This window comes from Salvelinus sp. IW2-2015, linkage group LG14 (assembly GCF_002910315.2).
Source record: "Salvelinus sp. IW2-2015 linkage group LG14, ASM291031v2, whole genome shotgun sequence".
NCBI lineage: Eukaryota > Metazoa > Chordata > Actinopteri > Salmoniformes > Salmonidae > Salvelinus > Salvelinus sp. IW2-2015.
The window spans coordinates 21,370,971-21,390,350 of NC_036854.1; the positions used below are offsets into that span (position 1 = coordinate 21,370,971).

A 19,380-nucleotide genomic window follows, 5' to 3' on the forward strand; every position below is an offset into this window, starting at 1 on the left:
CATTTCTGTTCATTCCCGTGTGTTGAGTCACTTTGTTTATTTCTGGCATCTCGACTCTCTTTACGAAGCTCTATCAGATACTGATGATCCTTTCCCATGAGCCACCTCCATTATGGCCATCGCCTGGACGCACACACACCACACACACACACACACACACACACAAAGAGAAGAGTTTAACGAGTCTGCTATGTCGTTCACTAAATTGACAGAGTGTACGAAGTGAGAAGCAATATGATCGGGTAATCGTGAGTCTCTCCACGACAGGATCAACACTGATTTCATAATTACATCGTATATGTCAAAGCCGCTTGGAATTACTAATCCCTGCTGCTTTCTCATCTTTTCCTCCTGGAGGGTTCTATGTGTATGTATGGATCAGTACCTGTAGGGTTCTATGTGTATGTATGGATCAGTACCTGGAGGGTTCTATGTGTATGTATGGATCAGTACCTGTAGGGTTCTATGTGTATGTATGGATCAGTACCTGTAGGATTTGAGGACCTTCTCTCCATAACGGATGGCTTCGTCCCAATCCCCCATGTAGAGACACACTCCCATGGCCTGGTACATCATGTGCAGCATGTACACATTGGAGTCCTCAAACACCTCACCCATCTTGTCCAGGCTCAGCTGGCACATCTCCATCAGCTCTCCAGGGGGTGCTCAAGAGTCAAGGTCAAGACTGAATTTACTGATTCAGGAACTAAGCCAGTGAGACTGTAAGCCAATTTAGCCAACTTCTACGCTGTAGATATTTGAGCTGTTGGGCAGAAATTAAAACCTATAATATAAGACACTTATTTGCATCTCTAAACTCGTCCACTTTAGCCTAGGTTGAGAGGCTACATGGAGAGAAGGACCACAAAGGATATTTTTCAGATATTTTTCTGCTATTTGTTTGGCAGAACGGAACTCTTTGATGGTGTTCCTAGCGTAGCGCATCATGCTACTGATCTCCTCCGGTCCTGGAGGCTTGTTCCTCTTACGCACCTTCAGCTTCAACTTGTCCTAAAACAATTAACATTTGGGTGACGTATCCCTTCAAAATCTGAATTATTCAAATATGAATATTCAAGATTGAGGAAGTAACTGATGATCATACATAGGCCTCTTACTTTAGATTTGGTTTTACACTCTTTGCAGTCGCAGGTGAAATAGTACGCGTCTCTCAACCTCTCGTTTCTGTCTGCTGTAGGGTAGAGGAGGTCTATGTAGCTGGTGAACACCTGGGAACACACACACAATACATGTATAAACATTCACCATTTAAGTTACTATTCATACAAGTCGTATATTGAGATCAGTGAGATCCATTTCATATCGGCTCAGCTTTTTTGATCACCAGTCCTCAGAACAGGTTTTAAAATAACCCCGCAAAGCTATTTAATCAGCTGCTGCTGTGTCTGCTCCTTCTATCCTCCCTCCCTTCATCTTCTAAGACCCCACTAAGCCACACACTCCACTATCTACAGTATGTTCCTCAAAAGCCCCCTTGCCAAGATGAGAGACACAGACTAGACTAATGCAAGCCACCTATGACCTAACTTCCTGTCACCTGCCTACATCCAACCCCGGTCATGACAAGGTTCATTCCCACTATGCACTTCTATGACTCAGCAGCGTACTAGCAATTCAATACATGACACTGTTGCCCACTTCTACCTGCACCTTCCCTTAACCCCTCAATACTCTCCCCCTTCCTACCTGAAACATTTAACCTTGACACCAACCCACCACTGCCTTCCAACAGCTGTCCCCATCCTTACCTCTTCCCCAGGGGTCATGTCCTGCACAGCCCGGACCTCGGCCACATTCCCCTTGTACGTCACTATGACGTTAGGACAGCAGCTGTGGTTTACCAGGGCCACACTGAGAGAGAGAGAAAAGGAGATAGATGGGGGGTGAGCATGGGAACAAAGAGGGAGAGAAATGGGAAATAAATGGGAGACAGAGAGAAGGGGGAAAATACGGAAAAGGGGTGCTAATAACATCGCCATGGGAATGACATGAACACTCCCGGAGGGAACAAGTTCATCAGAACTGTTTACATGTATTTTTGTTGTGTTAACATTCACTATATAGACTATACTGAGGTCACAGAGGCCTCTTTTGGTTAGCGGTCTAGTTTACCCAGATGCAAATAAAAAAAACTATCTCATAGCTAGCCAGCTGTGCCATGGCACTGGCCCACTCATCAAAGGGAGTGGGATATTATTTCTTCAAATGCCTTAAGAGTAAGCGCTTAGCTGTTGTGGTGGCCAGGATAAGCCATCTCTTTTCAAAGGAAACATACAGTAGGCCTCTCTTAAATGTGTCGGGCCCTAAATAGTGAGCTAGGCATGGGACTATGGAGAGAACGGAGGACTGAAAAGAACTACCACAGGCTGAGTGGGCAAATACAGACACTTCACTACACACTCACTATCCAAGGAGATTTACAATCAAACAGCCTGTGTGTGTGTGACACCATTTACAAATTGCCCACCACCACAGAAGGGATAGTTTTTCCTTTTTATGCTGGTCTAGGATTAGCTTTCCTTTGTCTGTGTGTGTGTGTGTGTGTGTGTGTGTGTGGTGTGTGTGTGTGTTGTGTGTGTGTGTGTGTGTGGTGTGGTGTGTGTGTGTGTGGTTGTGTGTGTGTGTGTGTGTGTGTGTGTGTGTGTGTGTGTGTGTGTGTGTGTGTGTGTGTGTGTGTGGTGTGTGTGTGTGTGTGTGTGTGTGTGTGTGTGTGTGTGTGTGTGTGTGTGTGTGTGTGTGTATTCTTACTCAGGGTAGACTGCTGAGCCCATTTTCGACAACTCCTCATCCTCCACTGTGAAGCCATTACAATTGACCTGGAAGACAGAACAGGGAAGGAGTCCCAGAATGGGTACAGACCTACAATAAGACAGAAACTAGAGGGACACTGAGGTGATATGAAAGACAATAGTTTTTCTTTGTAATTAAAACTGCAGAGAAAATGTGAGTGTGTGTTTGTGTGCGTGTGTGTTTTACCTGTGAGAAAAGTGTGAGGAGGGCTGTTTTGCTGGGGAAGTCCAGGTTTTTGGAGTAAAACTGGTGCAGGCTGGCTATGTCTCCCTCGTTCATCTCCCTCTTTTCATTGTCTACATCGTCTATGTCTGAGAGACACAATGAAGGAGAGAGAGAAACTCACTTAAAGATTGTGTAAAATATTACAAATGATGGTGTCTCCACAAACCTTATTGTCGAAGAGATGTCATATGAATAAAGTTGATCTAAACTTCTGCTGCTCTTCCTGCTGTGGACTCCCTGAGAGGGTCTTTCCTTCCATGCTAATCCTTGGACAGCTGCAAAGAGCTTCCAATCACGAGGTCTTCCCCCCACCATTCATATTTTTAACCTTTATTTAACTAGGAAAGTCAGTTAAGAACAAATTCTTATTTTCAATGACGGCCTAGGAACAGTGGGTCAACTGCCTTGTTCAGGGTMRGAACGACAGATTTTTACCTTGTCAGCTCGGGGATTTGATCTTGTAACCTTTCAGTTACAAGTCCAATGCTCTAATTAATTGTATGTTCAATGTATGTAAAGCTGCTGTGCTATCAGGATGAATGGATGTATTCTATAAGGGGGACATTCGTTGGGAGGCTCTGGTAAAGGCCTGGTAGAGGAGAGTGTCGGGTGACATTTCTCACTAATGTATAAATAGAGAGGGCCAGCTTGACAACACTATTCTGTCTGTCTCTCTGAAGACCAGGTTTGAAGATAAGCTGTTGTTCAAAAGCAATCAGTATTAGGGCCAAAACATGGATGAATGATAATTACACTGTATATACAGTATATTGTAGCGACCTTAACCCAACACCTAGCAACCTTCTCATTAGTTTTGGATCTCTTGGCGTAACAGCTAAGGGGCTGGGTTGACAGTCACTGGACCCGGATCCGGGTCCCGATCGGGGCTACACCCCGAATTTGCTACATTGGTGTAAGAAGTGAGTTAGCATGCATGAGGCCTTCAGCTAGGCGTGTACATGTGAGGTACCAAGTCCAAGAGGTACCAATGATAGTGTAATGAATTCGGAACCCCCCCGAATTCATTACGCTATCATTGTATCTTCTTTTACTTTGTGTCACGTTCAGTACCATGATGAAAGAGATGTATGTCTCTCACACAGAACGACAATAAGCAGACACAACACAATGGAACACTCAGTGTATTGACTCATTCTCTCTGTGGGTGTTTTGTTAGTACGTGATTCCAGCTCTCCAATCAGCAGCAGCTTCTCTGACGTACTCCACTCTTTCTGGGCTTTCTGCAAAAACAGACAGAGACAGTTGAGTTAACACCCTCTGTCTGCCAAAATAAGCATCCCAAAACAACTAGCAGCACTAACAACACAGATACCATACAGACCTTAAGCTTTTACTGCAGTGGGCTAAATCAGGATCACACAGAGTGTTTCCTGGTAGTCTTAAACAAATCTACTTTGAAACACCTCACACACACAGTTATGGGCTTAAAAAAGAAGACACACCTATACCATGTCAGATATAGAGTTGAAATGTATTACATTGAGTTTGCATCCCAATATGACACTTTATATACCTCACAGAAGACTGAAACATAATAAAACCATTTGAAATAGAAAAAACTGATTTTGGCGTTTATTAATTATGAAATTAGGCAGCCGCTACTCTTCCTTGTGTCCGGAAAAATTAAGGCAGTTATACAATTTGAAAAATATTACAATAAATTCATTACAGAATTCACAACACACTAAGTGTGTGCCCTCAGGCCCATACTCCATACTCTATGTTGCTTCATAGTCCTTGCTGTTACATAAGAAGTATTTTTATATTTTTTAAATGTGATTCTACTGCTTGTATTAGTTACCTGATGTGGGAGAGTTCCATGTAGTCATGGCTCTATGTAGTACTGTGCGCCTCCCATAGTCTGTTCTGGACTTGGGGACTGTGTGCTAGTCGTTTAAAAAAAGCTCACTGCTTTCAACTAGAGGTCGACCGATTATGATTTTTCAATGCCGATACCGATACCGATTATTATAGGACAAAAAAAGCCGATACCGATTAATCGGACGATTTATGTAAAACAATTGTTTTTTWAAATATATATATATCATACACACATTTTTGTAATAATGACAATTGCAACAATACTGAATGAACAATGAACACTTTTATTTTAACTTAATATAATACATAAATACACACACACGCACACAGCTCTGAAGTGACAATGATACTGAAGAGTCTGCTTAGGAGACAAATACTCTCAACTGTTTGAATAAAAATAGAGTTTAAGTTACCTGTGATGAATGTTGAAAACAAAAACTTTAATTTCTATATGCAGGAAATCCTATTTTAATAATGGGCATGGTAAGAATTGACAACCAAAATGCGAGTCATAATTCCCATGACACCTTCTAGCAAAATCTGAAAAGCGGTTCCTTCATTTATTCCATAGGATATTTTTAGATTCACTTAAAATAAGGTCCGTGTTTCGTGTAGGCTTACACCACCTTGCCAATTTTATAACTGTGTAGATATCCATAGGACAAGGTAACTCTGATCAATATTGGCTAAATATAAGCGAAGATWWAAAAAAATTGTAGAGTGGATTTATGAAAAAATGTTGACAAACGTTACCTTATCCTAGTGAGATTTACACGGGTATCAAAACGTCGAGGCGGTTTAAGCCTGCACGAAACACAGACCTTATTTGAAGTAGATCAAGACATTCTCTATGGAAGACATGAACGGTAAAATAACTAAGGAACCCCTTTCAAATTCAGCCGCAAGTTATTACAGGAATTATAACGCGTCGACTATTTCTCTCTAAACCATATATATACCTTTGACTAATCCGGAAACTATCACCTCGAAAACAAAACGTTTATTCCGTTCCGTATTTTATCTAACGGGTGGCATCCATGAGTCTAAATATTCCTGTTACATTGCACAACATTCAATGTTATGTCATAATTACGTAAAATTCTGGCAAATTAGTTCGCAAAGAGCCAGGCGGCCCAAACTGTTGCATATACCCTGACTCTGCGTGCAATGAACGCAAGAGAAATGACACAATTTCACCTGGTTAATATTGCCTGCTAACCTGGATTTCTTTTAGCTAAATATGCAGGTTTAAAAATATATACTTGTGTATTGATTTTAAGAAAGGCATTGATGTATATGGTTAAGTACACATTGGAACAATGACAGTCATTGATTGATTGTTTTTTATAAGATAAGTTTAATGCTAGCTAGCAACTTACCTTAGCTTACTGCATTCGCTAACAGGCAGGCTCCTCGTGGAGTGCAATGTAATCAGGTGTTAGAGCATTGGACTAGTTTTGGTCCAGATTGGATAGTTTTGGTCCAGACTAGATTGGATCCCCCGAGCTGACAAGGTTAAAACTCTGTCGTTCTGCCTCGTTCCTAGGCCGTCATTGAAAATAAGAATGTGTTCTTAACTGACTTGCCTAGTTAAATAAAGATTAAACAAAGGTGTAAAAAAAAAAAWWATAATAATAAAAAAATCTGCGCCCAAAAATACCGATTTCCGATTGTTATGAAAACTTGAAATCGGCCCCGATTAAGGCAGAACGTTCCTAGGCCGTCATTGAAAATAAGAATGTGTTCTTAACTGACTTGCCTAGTTAAATAAAGATTAAATATTTTTTTAAATCGCCGCCCAAAAATACCGATTTCCGATTGTTATGAAAACGTGAAATCGGCCCCGATTAATCGGCCATTCCGATTAATCGGTCGACATCTACTTTCAACATGTCAATACCTCTCACAAATACCAGTAGTGATGAAGTAAATCTCTCCTCTACTTTGAGCCAAGAGAGATTGACATGCATATTACTAATGTTTGCTCTCTGTGTACATCCAAGGGCCAGCCGTGCTGCCYTGTTCTGAGCCATTTACAATTTCCCTAAGTCTCTCTTTGTGGCACCTGACCACACGACTGAACAGTAGTCCAGGTGCAACAAAACTAGAGCCTGTAGGACCTGCCTTGTCCCTATTTTAGCTAATGTTGTATCAATATGTTTTGACCATGACAGTTGGTCATGACAGTCACCTCAACTTTCTCAATTTCCACATTATTTATTACAAGATTTAGTTCAAGTTTAGGGTTAGTGAATGATTTGTCCCAAATACAATGCTTTAGGTTTTTGAAATATGTAGGGCTAATTTATTCCTTGCCATCCATTCTGAAACTAACTGCAGCTCTTTTTAAAGTGTTGCAATCATTTTAGTTGCTGTAGTAGCTGACGTGTATAGTGTTGAGTCATCCGCATACATAGACAAAATGGCTTTACTCAAAGCCAGTGGCATGTCGTTATTAAAGATTGAAAAAAGTAAGGGGCCCAGCTGCCCTGGGGAATTCCTGATTCTACCTGGATTATGTTGGAGAGGCTTCCATTAAAGTTCTGTTAGACAGGTAACTCTTTATCCACAATATAGCAGGGGGTGTAAAGTCATAACACATACGTTTTTCCAGCAGCAGACTATGATCGAAAAGGTCAAAAGCCGCACTGAAGTCTTACCAAACAGCCCCTAAAATATTTGTATTACCAATTTCTCTGAGCCAATCATCAGTCATTTGTGTAAGTGCTGTGTTTGGTGAATGTCCTTCCTTATAAGCGTGCTGAAAGTCTGTTGTCAATTTGTTTACTGTAAAATAGCATTGTATCTGGTCAAACACTATTTTTTCCAAAACTTTACTAAGGATTGGTAACAGGCTGATTGGTCGACTATTTGAGCCAGTAAAGGGGGCTTTGCTTCCCTCCAGGTCTGAGGGCACACCCTTTCTAGTAGGCATAAATTGAAGATATGGCAAACAGGAGTGGCAATATCGTCCGTTCTTATCCTCAGTAATTTCCCATTCCATTTGTTGCTGGCATGTCATGCCTAAATTTGCTAATCTTGCCAATGAAAAAATCATTGAAGTAGTTGGCAATATCAGTTGGTTTTGTAATGAATGAGTCATCTGATTCAATGAAGGATGGAACTGAGATAGCCTTTTTTCACTAAATTTAATTGAAGGTGCTCCAAAGCTTTTTACTATCATTCTTTCATAGTGTAGTTTCTTCTTCTTTTTTACTCAGTTTAGTCACATGATTTCTCAAATTGCAATATGCTTGCCAATCTTTTGTGTAGCCAGACTTATTTGTCATTGCTTTTGCCTCATCCTTCTCAGTCATACAATTTTTTTAATTCCTCATCAATCCATGTGGGATTTAACAGTTTTTACAGTCCTTTCCTTAATGTGTGCATGCTTATTAGTAACTGGGATAAGCAATTTCATAAATGTGTCAAGTGCAATGTCTGTTTGCTCCTCATTACTCACAACGGACTAACAAATATTCTTTACATCATCAACATAGGAATCACTACAAAACGTATTGTACGACCTCTTATACACTATATTTTGCCAGCCTTTGGAACTTTTGTTTTCCTAGATATGGCTACTATATTGTGATCACTACATCCGATGGATCTGGATACTGCTCATCATCACACTGGTAGAGTTACTGGTAGTGACTGTGGAATAGAGCTACTTCTTTCTCTCACCTGTTTGGCGATTATTCTAGCCACCAGTCGGACGGACTCAGATGGACACCATTTCTCCCCGTACGCTATCATGGCCCCGCACTCCAGCTTGTGCATGGCCCAATCCCCTTTCTGAGGAACACACACAGGAGTTATGTTTAAGAATGTTGGCCCACTAAAGGTGTCCATTTGATACCACAACTGTATAACTTGTGCTAGCCTCCACTCATACACCTTTTGATTGGATGGAGCGTGCTAAAGAGATAGACAGCATGCAACGCCACAGACTTTGGATCATATTACCCCCAACAGATTTGCCCCTCTATTACTAGCTACCTCACCGTCTCCAATTACATTTACATTTTAGTCAATTAGTGGACACTCTTATCCATAGCGACTTGCATTCATCTTGAGATAGATAGGTGGGACAACCACATATCACAGTCATAGTAAGTACGGCAAAGTCAATGCTAGTTGGGGTGGTTGGGGGGGGGGGGTATTTAAGATACTCTGTGAAGAGGTAGGGTTTCAGACGTACACCCCCATTACTCATGCCCGACAGAAAATATCCCCGACCACATTAACCCACAATTCGAAACAACCAGTCTTTAGGGATGACCCTAACCCAAACTATATGCTTTCCCCTAACCCTGCTGATATAGTATATCCTCTACCCTCTTACCTACCCACTCAAAACTAACTCCTCTACCCCAGCCCCATCCATGCCCTCAGCCATTCCTGGAACTATAGGCATTCTGCCTACAGGATATTAGTGACACATTATCTGCCCTCTAATATAGAACACACAGGACTTCACATTCAGAACTGAGAGTATACAGTATACACACTGATGCTGGAAGATAATGCAATGTTAGGTACTTGTCTATGGCTGTATGCATGTACAGTACCAGTCATGAGTTTGGAGACACCTACTCATTCAAGGGATTTAGAAAAGTAGAAAAGTAGTGAAGATATCAATACTATGAAATAACACATATGGAATTATGTAGTAACCAAAAAACTATTAAATAAATCAAAATATATGTTATATTTGAGATTCTTTAAAGATTATTTTCCTTTGCCTTCATGACAGCTTTGCACACTCTTGGCATTCTCCCAACCAGCTTCATGAGGAAGTTACCTGGAATGCATTACAATTAACAGGTGTGCCTTGATAAAAGTTAATTTGTGGAATTTATTTCCTTCTTAATGCGTTTGAGCCAATCAGTTGTGTTGTGACAAGGCAGGGTATACAGTAGGTAGCCCTATTTGGTAAAAGACCAAGTCCATATTATGGCAAGAACAGCTCATGCAAAGAGAAATGACAGTCCATCATTACTTTAARACATGAAGCTCAGTCAATCCTGAAAATTTCAAGAACTTTGAAAGTTTCTTCAAGTGCAGTCGCAAAAACCATCAAGTGCTATGATGAAACTGGCTCTCATGAGGACCGCCACAGGAAAGGAACACCCAAAGTTACCTCTGCTGCAGAGGATAAGTTCATTAGAGTTAACTGCACCTCAGATTGCAGCCCAAATAAATGCTTCACAAAGTTCAAGTAACAGACACATCTCAACATCAACTGTTCAGAGCAGACTGCGTGAATCAAGCCTTCATGGTCAAATTGCTGCAAAGAAACCACTACTAAAGGACACCAATAAGAAGAAGAAACTTGCTTGGGCCAAGAAACACGAGCAATGGACATTAGACCGATGGAAATCTTTTCTTTGGTCTGATGAGTCCAAACTTAAGATTTGTGGTTCCAACCGCCATGTCTTTGTGAGACGCAGAGTAGGTGAACGCATGTGTGGTTCCCACCGCGACACATGGAGGAGGAGGTGTGATGGTTTGGGGGTGCTTTGCTGGTGACACCGTCTGTGATTTATTTAGAAGTCAAGTCACACGTAATCAGCATGGCTACCACAGCATTCTGCAGTGATACGCCATCCCATCTGGTTTGCGCTTAGTGGGAGTATCATTTGTTTTTCAAAAGGGCAATGACCCAAAACACACCTCCAGGCTGTGTAAGGGCTATTTGACCAAGAAGGAGAGTGATGGAGTGCTGCATCAGATGACCTGGCCTCCACAATCACCCAACCTCAACCAAATTGAGATGGTTTGGGATGAGTTGGACCACAGAGTGAAGGAAAAGCAGCCAACAAGTGTTCAGCATATGTGGGAACTCCTTCAAGACTGTTGGAAAAGCATTCCAGGTGAAGCTGGTTGAGAGAATGCCAAGAGTGTGCAAAGCTGTCATCAAGGCAGGGTGGCTACTTTGAAGAATCTAAAATCTAAAATATATTTTGATTTGTTTAACACTTTTTTGGTTACTACATAATTCCATATGTGTTATTTCATAGTTTTGCTGTCTTCACTATTATTCTACAATGTAGTAAATAGTAAAAATAAATAAAAACCCTTGAATGAGTAGGTGTGTCAAAACTTTGACTGATACTGTATGTACGTGCAATGTCATCACCACCATCATCATCATGTCTTACCTGACATTTCACATTGCAATACAACGCTTTTTTGCACTTCCCACATTTTGCCAAGCCCTCCTTCCTATGGATGACAAGACAATGGGTTAGTGGGGAATGAGTACTAAAATATCCATAGCTTCTAGTCACATTTTCACCTAATACTGTTACAAACAGGGCATCACAGCCAGGTAAATACTGCTTCACAGAGCACTGTGGTATGCTATCATGGCACAGTTTAGCAGCCACTACCAAACATAGTAAGGAGTCAATTCCATTTCAATTAACTTCCTTTATTGACTGAGTTGAAATGGATTTGGCCCCAACCCTGAATATGGTTCCTGATGACCATGGCATACACAACTGCTGTAGATACACACACATGACATGTATGGCTGAGACATGACAGTCTGTAGTAGAGGTCGACCGATTAATCGGAATGGCCGATTAATCGGGGCCGATTTCAAGTTTTCATAACAATCGGAAATCGGTATTTTTGGGCGCCGATTTTTTTTATTTTATATATATATWTTTTTTTACACCTTTGTTTAATCTTTATTTAACTAGGCAAGTCAGTTAAGAACACATTCTTATTTTCAATGACGGCCTAGGAACGAGGCAGAACGACAGATTTTTAACCTTGTCAGCTCGGGGGATCCAATCTTGCAACCTTACAGTTAACTAGTCCAATGCTCTAACACTGATTACATTGCACTCCACGAGGAGCCTGCCTGTGCCGCGAATGCAGTAAGCTAAGGTAAATTGCTAGCTAGCATTAAACTTATCTTATAAAAAAACAATCAATCAATGACTGTCATTGCTCCAATGTGTACTTAACCATAAACCAAGCATCAATGCCTTTCTTAAAATCAATACACAAGTATTATTTTTTAAACCTGCATATTTAGCTAAAAGAAATCCAGGTTAGCAGGCGGAAATTAACCAGGTGAAATTGTGTCATTTCTCTTGCGTTCATGTCCACGCAGAGTCAGGGTATATGCAACAGTTTGGCCGCGCTGGCTCTTTGCGAACTTAATTGCAGAATTTTTCGTAATTATGACATAACATTGAAGGTTGTGCAATGTAACAGGAATATTTAGACTCATGGATACCACCCGTTAGATAAAATACGGAACGGAATAAACGTTTTGTTTTCGAGGTCATAGTTTCCAGATTAGTCAAAGGTATATATATGGTTTAGAGAGAAATAGTCGACGCGTTATAATTCCTGTAATAACTTACGGCTGAACTTGAAAGGGTTCCTTCGTTATTTTACCGTTCATGTCTTCCATAGAGAATGTCTTGATCTACTTCAAATAAGGTCTGTGTTTCGTGCAGGCTTAAACCGCCTCGACGTTTTGATACCCGTGTAAATCTCACTAGGATAAGGTAACGTTTGTCAACATATTTCATAAATCCACTCTACAAAAAAAATTATCTTCGCTTATATTTAACCAATATTGATCAGAGTTACCTTGTCCTATGGATATCTACCAGTTATAAAATTGGCAAGGTGGTGTAAGCCTACACGAAACACAGACCTTATTTTAAGTGAATCTAAAAATATCCTATGGAATAAATGAAGGAACCGCTTTTCAGATTTTGCTAGAAGGTGTCATGGGAATATGACTCGCACTTTGGTCGTCAATTCTTACCATGCCCATTATTAAAATAGGATTTCCTGCATATAGAAATTACAGTTTTTGTTTTCAACATTCATCACAGGTAACTTAAACTCTATTTTTATTCAAACAGTTGAGAGTATTTGTCTCCTAAGCAGACTCTTCAGTATCATTGTCACTTCAGAGTTGTGTGTGTATTTATGTATTATATTAAGTTAAAATAAAAGTGTTCATTGTTCATTCAGTATTGTTGCAATTGTCATTATTACAAAAATGTGTGWGTGTGTATGATATATATATATATATTTGTAAAAAAATATATATAAATCAGCCGATTAATCGGTATCGGCTTTTTTTGTCCTCCAATAATCAGTATCGGCGTTGAAAAATCATAATCGGTCGACCTCTAGTCTGTAGTTAATAGTTGATCTTCACAGTCATATTTTGAGTGCCGGTTCAGAGAGAGAAAAAGGCAAGACAACTGGTGTCTTCATCACTGTGTGTTGTCAGTTTTACGGAACAACCCATTCCTCCTGAGGTGGGGGCAGGAGTTGTTAATGGCGTTTCTCCCGTCGTAACCGAGGGGGACTGTAGCCTTTGAAACATTCTGGGGTATTAATAGATGTGCCCTTTGAGTTGGACCAGCTGCCATTTCAGACAAGAACAGTAGAAAACTCCAAACAGGCCACTGATACTGCAGGGAGTCTATGGACCTGGGAGTCAAGACCTACCATTGCAGTGGGWTGTAGGCTATCTAGTTCCTTTAGGGTTATGGCTAAAGACTGAACCATTGGTCTCAAGATGAAAGAACTGTATTACTCCCGCAGGTATTGTCTACAGACAAAAAATATAACGGTTGTTATATTACTCTCCTTTTTGACTAAAGAGCAGCATCATCAATCCATCAATTGCAGAATAGTGACAGACTACATAAGAGCAATTAAAGCAGCTGGATATCTCAAATGTCTCATGTACGCCTTGAGAGAAGAGATWAAAAAAAAAAATTGCTACAGATGTAGGATCTTAATTTGATCACTCTTTTGTTGCTGATAATTTTTCTGCACAGCAGGAAATGCAGACGTCGAGGTTTAAAAAAGCTACTAAAGTTTGTAATTTAGACTTTAAAATATCAGACCTGATTTGCCCTAATAAAAAACTGATCAACCCCAAGAACAAAATGTCCATTAATTATAATCTACACTACCGTTCAAAAGTTTGGGGTCACTTAGAAATGTCCTTGTTTTCCATGAAACATACATGAAATGAGTTGTAAAATGAATAAGACATATAGTCAAGACATTGACAAGGTTATAAATAATGATTTTTAATTGAAATAATAATTGTGTCCTTCAAACTTTGCTTTCATCAAAGAATCTTACTCCATTTGCACACACTGTATATAGATTTGTTCTATTKTGTTAATGACTGTATGTTCGTTTATCCCATGTGAAACTCTGTGTTGTTTGTGTCGCACTGCTTTGCTTTATCTTGGCCAGGTCGCAGTTGTAAATGAGAACTTGTTCTCAACTGGCCTACCTGGTTAAAAAAATACTAATAATAAAAAAAATCCTCCATTTGCAGCAATTACAGCCTTGCAGACCTTTGGCATTCTAGTTGTCAATTTGTTGAGGTAAGAGATTTCACCCCATGCTTCCTGAAGCACCTCCCACACGTTGGATTTGCTTGATGGGCACTTCTTACGTACCATACGGTCAAGCAGCTCCCACAACAGCTTAATAGCGTTGAGATCCGGTGATTGTGCTGGCCACTCCATTACAGACAGAATACCAGCCGACTGCTTCTTCCCTAAATAGTTCTTGCATAGTTTAGAGCTGTGCTTTGGGTCATTGTCCTGTTGTAGGAGGACATTGGCTCCAATTAAGCACAGTCCACAGGGTATGGCATGGCGTTGCAAAATGGAGTGATAGCCTTCCTTCTTCAAGATCCCTTTTACCATGTAAAATCTCCCACTTTACCACCACCAAAGCACCCCCAGACCATCACATTGCCTCCACCTTGCTTGACAGATGGCGTCAAGCACTCTTCCAGCATCTTTTCATTTTTTCTGCGTCTCACGAATGTTCTTCTTTCTGATCCGAACACCTCAAACTTAGATTCGTCTGTCCATAACACTTTTTTCCAATCTTCCTCTGTCCGGTTTCTGTGTTCTTTTGCCCATCTTAATCTTTTCTTTTTATTGACCAGTCTGAGATATGGCTTTTTCTTTGCAACTCTGACTAGAAGGCCAGCATCCCGGAGTCGCCTATTCACTGTTGATGTTGAAACTGGGGCGTCTGTTTCTCAAACTAGACACTCTAATGTACTTGTCCTCTTGCTCTGTTGTGCACCGGGGCCTCCCACTCCGCTTTCTATTCTGGTTAGAGACAGTTCGCACTGTTCTGTGAAGGGAGGAGTAAACAGCGTTGTACAAGCTCTTCAGTTTCTTGGCAATTTCTCACCTTCATTTCTCAGAACAAGAATAAACTGATGAGTTTCAGAAGAAAGTTATTTGTTTCTGGCCATTTTGAGCCTGTAATCGAACCCACAAATGCTGATGCTCCAGATAATCAACTAGTCTAAAGAAGGCCAGTTTTATTGCTTATTTAAATCAGAACAACAGTTTTTAGTTATGCTAACATAATTGCAAAAGGGTTTTCTAATGATCAATTAGCCTTTTAAAATGATAAACTTGGATTAGCTAACACAACGTGCCATTGGAACACAGGAGTGATGGTTGCTGATAATGGGCCTCTGTACACCTACGTAGATATTCCATTAAAAAATCTGCCGTTTCCAACTACAATAGTCATTTACAACATTAACAATGTCTACACTGTATTTCTGATCAATTGTATGTTATTTTAATGGACAAAGATGTGCTTTTCTTTCAAAAACAAGGACATTTCTAAGTGACCCTAAACTTTTGAACGGTAGTGTATATCCTCCTTGATAATATGCATTGACTTCCCATTCGCCAGTCTCTAATCAACTATCTGCACCTGTTCCGCCTGTTATGCAAAGCAGGAGTGTCTTCTTAAGTACGTGTCTTCTTAATTTGTTTGTACCGCACTGATGAAGGCATAAGGCTGAAACATATGCCATGTTCCATTTTTGTTATATATATAGCACCTTGCACTTGTGCGAGTACTTTTTCAACACAGATATTTTCTCTCCCACGCACCAGCCGCCTTTCATTTTAGCCTGAGCGCAAACCCTCATACTGGCTTTCCCCATTAAATATAATCTACATTCACATTTCCTATTGCTGCAGGATTCTTTTCCTGCTGTAGCAAACTGGCACAAATTAAGGGAAAGGTTCACCCATTTTGGATGTTAAATTATTGTTGTGCCTGAGTGATGTTTTATCGATTCCCTGGGTAATTTCATGTTTTCATGTGTATCTCAGTTATTGGCATTCAAGCAGGCAGAAATCAATGACGTATGACGTAGCAATGTGATAAAATCGCTCTCACCACACTGGAAGTTAATAGGAATATGACTTTTAGATCGTGAAAACGTCTATAATACATGTCAGATTTCAATACTGGCCGATGTCATAACTCGGGAGGATGTCTTCTCTCGAATGAGAAATATATCATATTTTTGCGATATTCCTACCTCGAGAAATTTGTAATTCACATTGTCATGTGGCGGCACGGTTGCTAAGCTAATCATTTTTTCATTTTTTTATCATCACGCAATCCCTTCTCAAACTCAGTATATATGTTGAGAAGCGYGCCTATTTTTCTCTAAAGTGCATAATGTCACAATTCCAAAGCTATACAATATTATAGATTGCAAGTTAGTCATCTCATATCTCAGAAAATATTTGTAATGTTGTACTTCTTGTTGACGAGATTCGTGCTAATGTTGGGTTTTTGAGCTAGCGCCCAATTGACTCCCWTTCACTCCTTGAAGGTGAGCGCTCTTTGTCCCAGAATCGCCCAGAATGTACCGTGTGGCCCACTGACGTAGCATGGGCAACGTTTCCCATCTCCTCAAAAAGTATATATGCCAATTGTAAATGTTTGATTCCACTCTGTGAGGCACATCAATCTGCAGGTTGAACATGCTGAGATTGTAGACTACTAAATTGATAGTGCAGTTTGTTTAGGTGATTTTACAACTAACTAGATACTTTACCAGCTGATATTGTCTTTGATATTATTGTGTGTAGCTATGTTTGCTAGCTAGCTAGCTACCTAGCCAGCCAGCCCACAGAGAGAGCATTGCATTGTGGATTTTGCAGTGAACTTGAGCTGCAACAGATTTCCACAACGATTTTTCACGTTGCTACCAACATTATAACCCCCAAATGATACATTTCTTCACAAAAAATATTGTTCTCAGATATTAGTGTTATTTAACACCAGATAATTAAAGGAATGAGTGGATTTGGTGGAATTKTCCTTTAAGATCCTACATCTATAGCATTTACAAAGAGATGTTTCACTGCAGGAAGACAGACATCTCTTTTTCTATCCAGATAGAAGCACAAAAGTTTACTTGAACTGTTATACTTGTCTCTAAAAAGGATGGAGATAAGAGAAAAGGTTAAGGTTTAATGAATAGCACACAGTATATTCTCCTTTGAAACGTCTCTCTTGATAAAATGAACATACACTTTGGCATTTCAGAAAGAGAACATGATACAGATCTAACAGCATAATAACATAAGACATAAGCTACATATGAGAACCAAAAGGCAAAGGGGTTCTTATCCCATACCATGAAAAAATGGTGCCCTTCATAACAGATGCTGATCATACAGCAATATAATATAGAATGCAAATGCAAATCATCCAAATATAGCAGTAATCTTAAAGAACAAATTGTTCTTCATGTTACTTCTAAGAGAGGTTATTTTCTGCCAAGTAATTGAATGAAGTGAACCACCACCAAATGCATAAACAAGGACAGGTCAGTAGAGTAGTTCAGCTCACAAGGGCACATTTTTAATTGCACAGAAAGAGAACTGAAATGTTAAAATATTTGAATAGGCATTCATATTTGCTATGTTATCCATTAAGGGTGAGCATTTTAAAAGGTCTCACGCATGTATTTAGGCCATAGCAAAGACAAGCAGCCAGCCCCAGAGAAGCTGTCACAAAGACAAAAACAAGCAGCCAGCCCCAGAGAAGCTGTCACAAAGACAAAAACAGCAGCCAGCCCCAGAGAAGCTGTTCACAAAGACAAAGACAAGCAGCCAGCACCAGAAGAAGCTGTCACAAAGACAAAAACAAGCAGCCAGCCCCAGAGAAGCTGTCACAAAGACAAAGACAAGCAGCCAGCCCCAGAGAAGCTGCCAAAGACAAAGACCAGCAGCCAGCCCCAGAGAAGCTGCCAAAGACAAAAACAAGCAGCCAGCCCCAGAGAAGCTGCCAAAACAAAAACAAGCAGCCAGCCCAGAGAAGCTGCATACAAAAAACAAGCAGCTAGCCCAGAGAAGCTGTCAAAGACAAAAACAAGCAGCCAGCCCACAGAGAAGCTGTCAAAGACAAAAACAAGCAGCCAGCCCCAGAGAAGCTGTCACAAAGACAAAGACAAAGACATTTTCTGCCTTCAGGACGATGGAATGATCCCTCTCGACGGGAAAAGAGAAGGATTGGAGAAAGAGATGATAGTATCTAGATCTTTCAAGGTGTTGACTGTTGAGTAAAGGACTATGTAGACACCACCCACTGGGGAGAAATTGTTTGAATCAACGTTGTTTCCATGTAATTCCAACCAGAAAATGCAATGTGATGATGTTGAATCAACGCGGAGAGAAAAAAAGAGTCAGAAACGTAAGAGAATGTCGTATTTTTTTCACCCAACATTTAACTTAAATCCAATGAGATGGTGAAATGTTTTGTTGATTTCACGTTGAATTCTCATAAGTTGAGAACTCAACCAAATGTAGATCAAAACTAGACRTTGAACTGGCGTCTGTGCTTAGTTTGCAGGTGATCTTGCAGATGACAGCTCATCTGTACTTACAGGGACCTCACCCCAGGACTACTCCAGTTTCAGGTGTGTAGAAAGAGTGTGTGTTGCAACATGGAGTGTCTGTTAAAAGAATAAATTAAAATTGACATTAATATGTGTGTATTTAGTAGAGGTCGACCGATTATGATTTTTCAATGCCGATACCGATACCGATTATTGGAGGACCAAAAAAAATCCGATACCGATTAATCGGCCGATTTTTAAAAATGTATTTGTAATAATGACAATTACAACAATACTGAATGAACACTTATTTTAACTTAATATAATTCATCAATAAAATCAATTTAGCCTCAAATAAATAATCAAACATGTTCAATTTGGTTTAAATAATGCAAAAACAAAGTGTTGGAGAAGAAAGTAAAAGTGCAATATGTGCCATGTAAAAAAGCTAACGTTTAAGTTCCTTGCTCAGAACAGCAGGTTTTTACCTTGTCAGCTCGGGGATTCAATCTTGCAACCTTACGGTTAACTAGTCCAACGCTCTAACCTGCTCTAACCTACCTTACATTGCACTCCACGAGGAGTCTGCCTGTTACGCAAATGCAGTAAGAAGCAAGGTAAGTTGCTAGCTAGCATTAAACTTATCTATAAAAAACAATCAATCAATCAATCATAATCACTAGTTAACTTCACATGGTTGATGATATTACTAGTTTATCTAGCGTGTCCTGCCGTTGCATATAATCAATGCGTGCGCATTCCCGAAAAAGGACTGTCGTTGCTCCAACGTGTACCTAACCATA

The 19,380-nt window shown here is 40.1% G+C and overlaps 1 protein-coding gene across 1 annotated transcript in view; it reads right to left on the reverse strand.

Annotated features, from left to right (window-relative positions):
* Nucleotides 1-465: 465 nt before the first annotated feature.
* The window catches only part of LOC111973450 (N-lysine methyltransferase SMYD2), a 27,074-nt gene continuing 8,159 nt past the window's right edge, over nucleotides 466-19,380 (reverse strand). The window contains exons 2-10 of the mRNA XM_024000814.2: nucleotides 11,046-11,109; nucleotides 8,566-8,676; nucleotides 4,217-4,277; nucleotides 2,998-3,122; nucleotides 2,770-2,837; nucleotides 1,770-1,872; nucleotides 1,119-1,229; nucleotides 876-1,011; nucleotides 466-662 (exon numbers count right to left, since the gene is read on the reverse strand). Coding sequence (XP_023856582.1) covers nucleotides 481-662; nucleotides 876-1,011; nucleotides 1,119-1,229; nucleotides 1,770-1,872; nucleotides 2,770-2,837; nucleotides 2,998-3,122; nucleotides 4,217-4,277; nucleotides 8,566-8,676; nucleotides 11,046-11,109 — 961 coding nt within the window. The 3' untranslated portion in view covers nucleotides 466-480. The remainder of the gene's footprint in view (nucleotides 663-875; nucleotides 1,012-1,118; nucleotides 1,230-1,769; nucleotides 1,873-2,769; nucleotides 2,838-2,997; nucleotides 3,123-4,216; nucleotides 4,278-8,565; nucleotides 8,677-11,045; nucleotides 11,110-19,380) is intronic.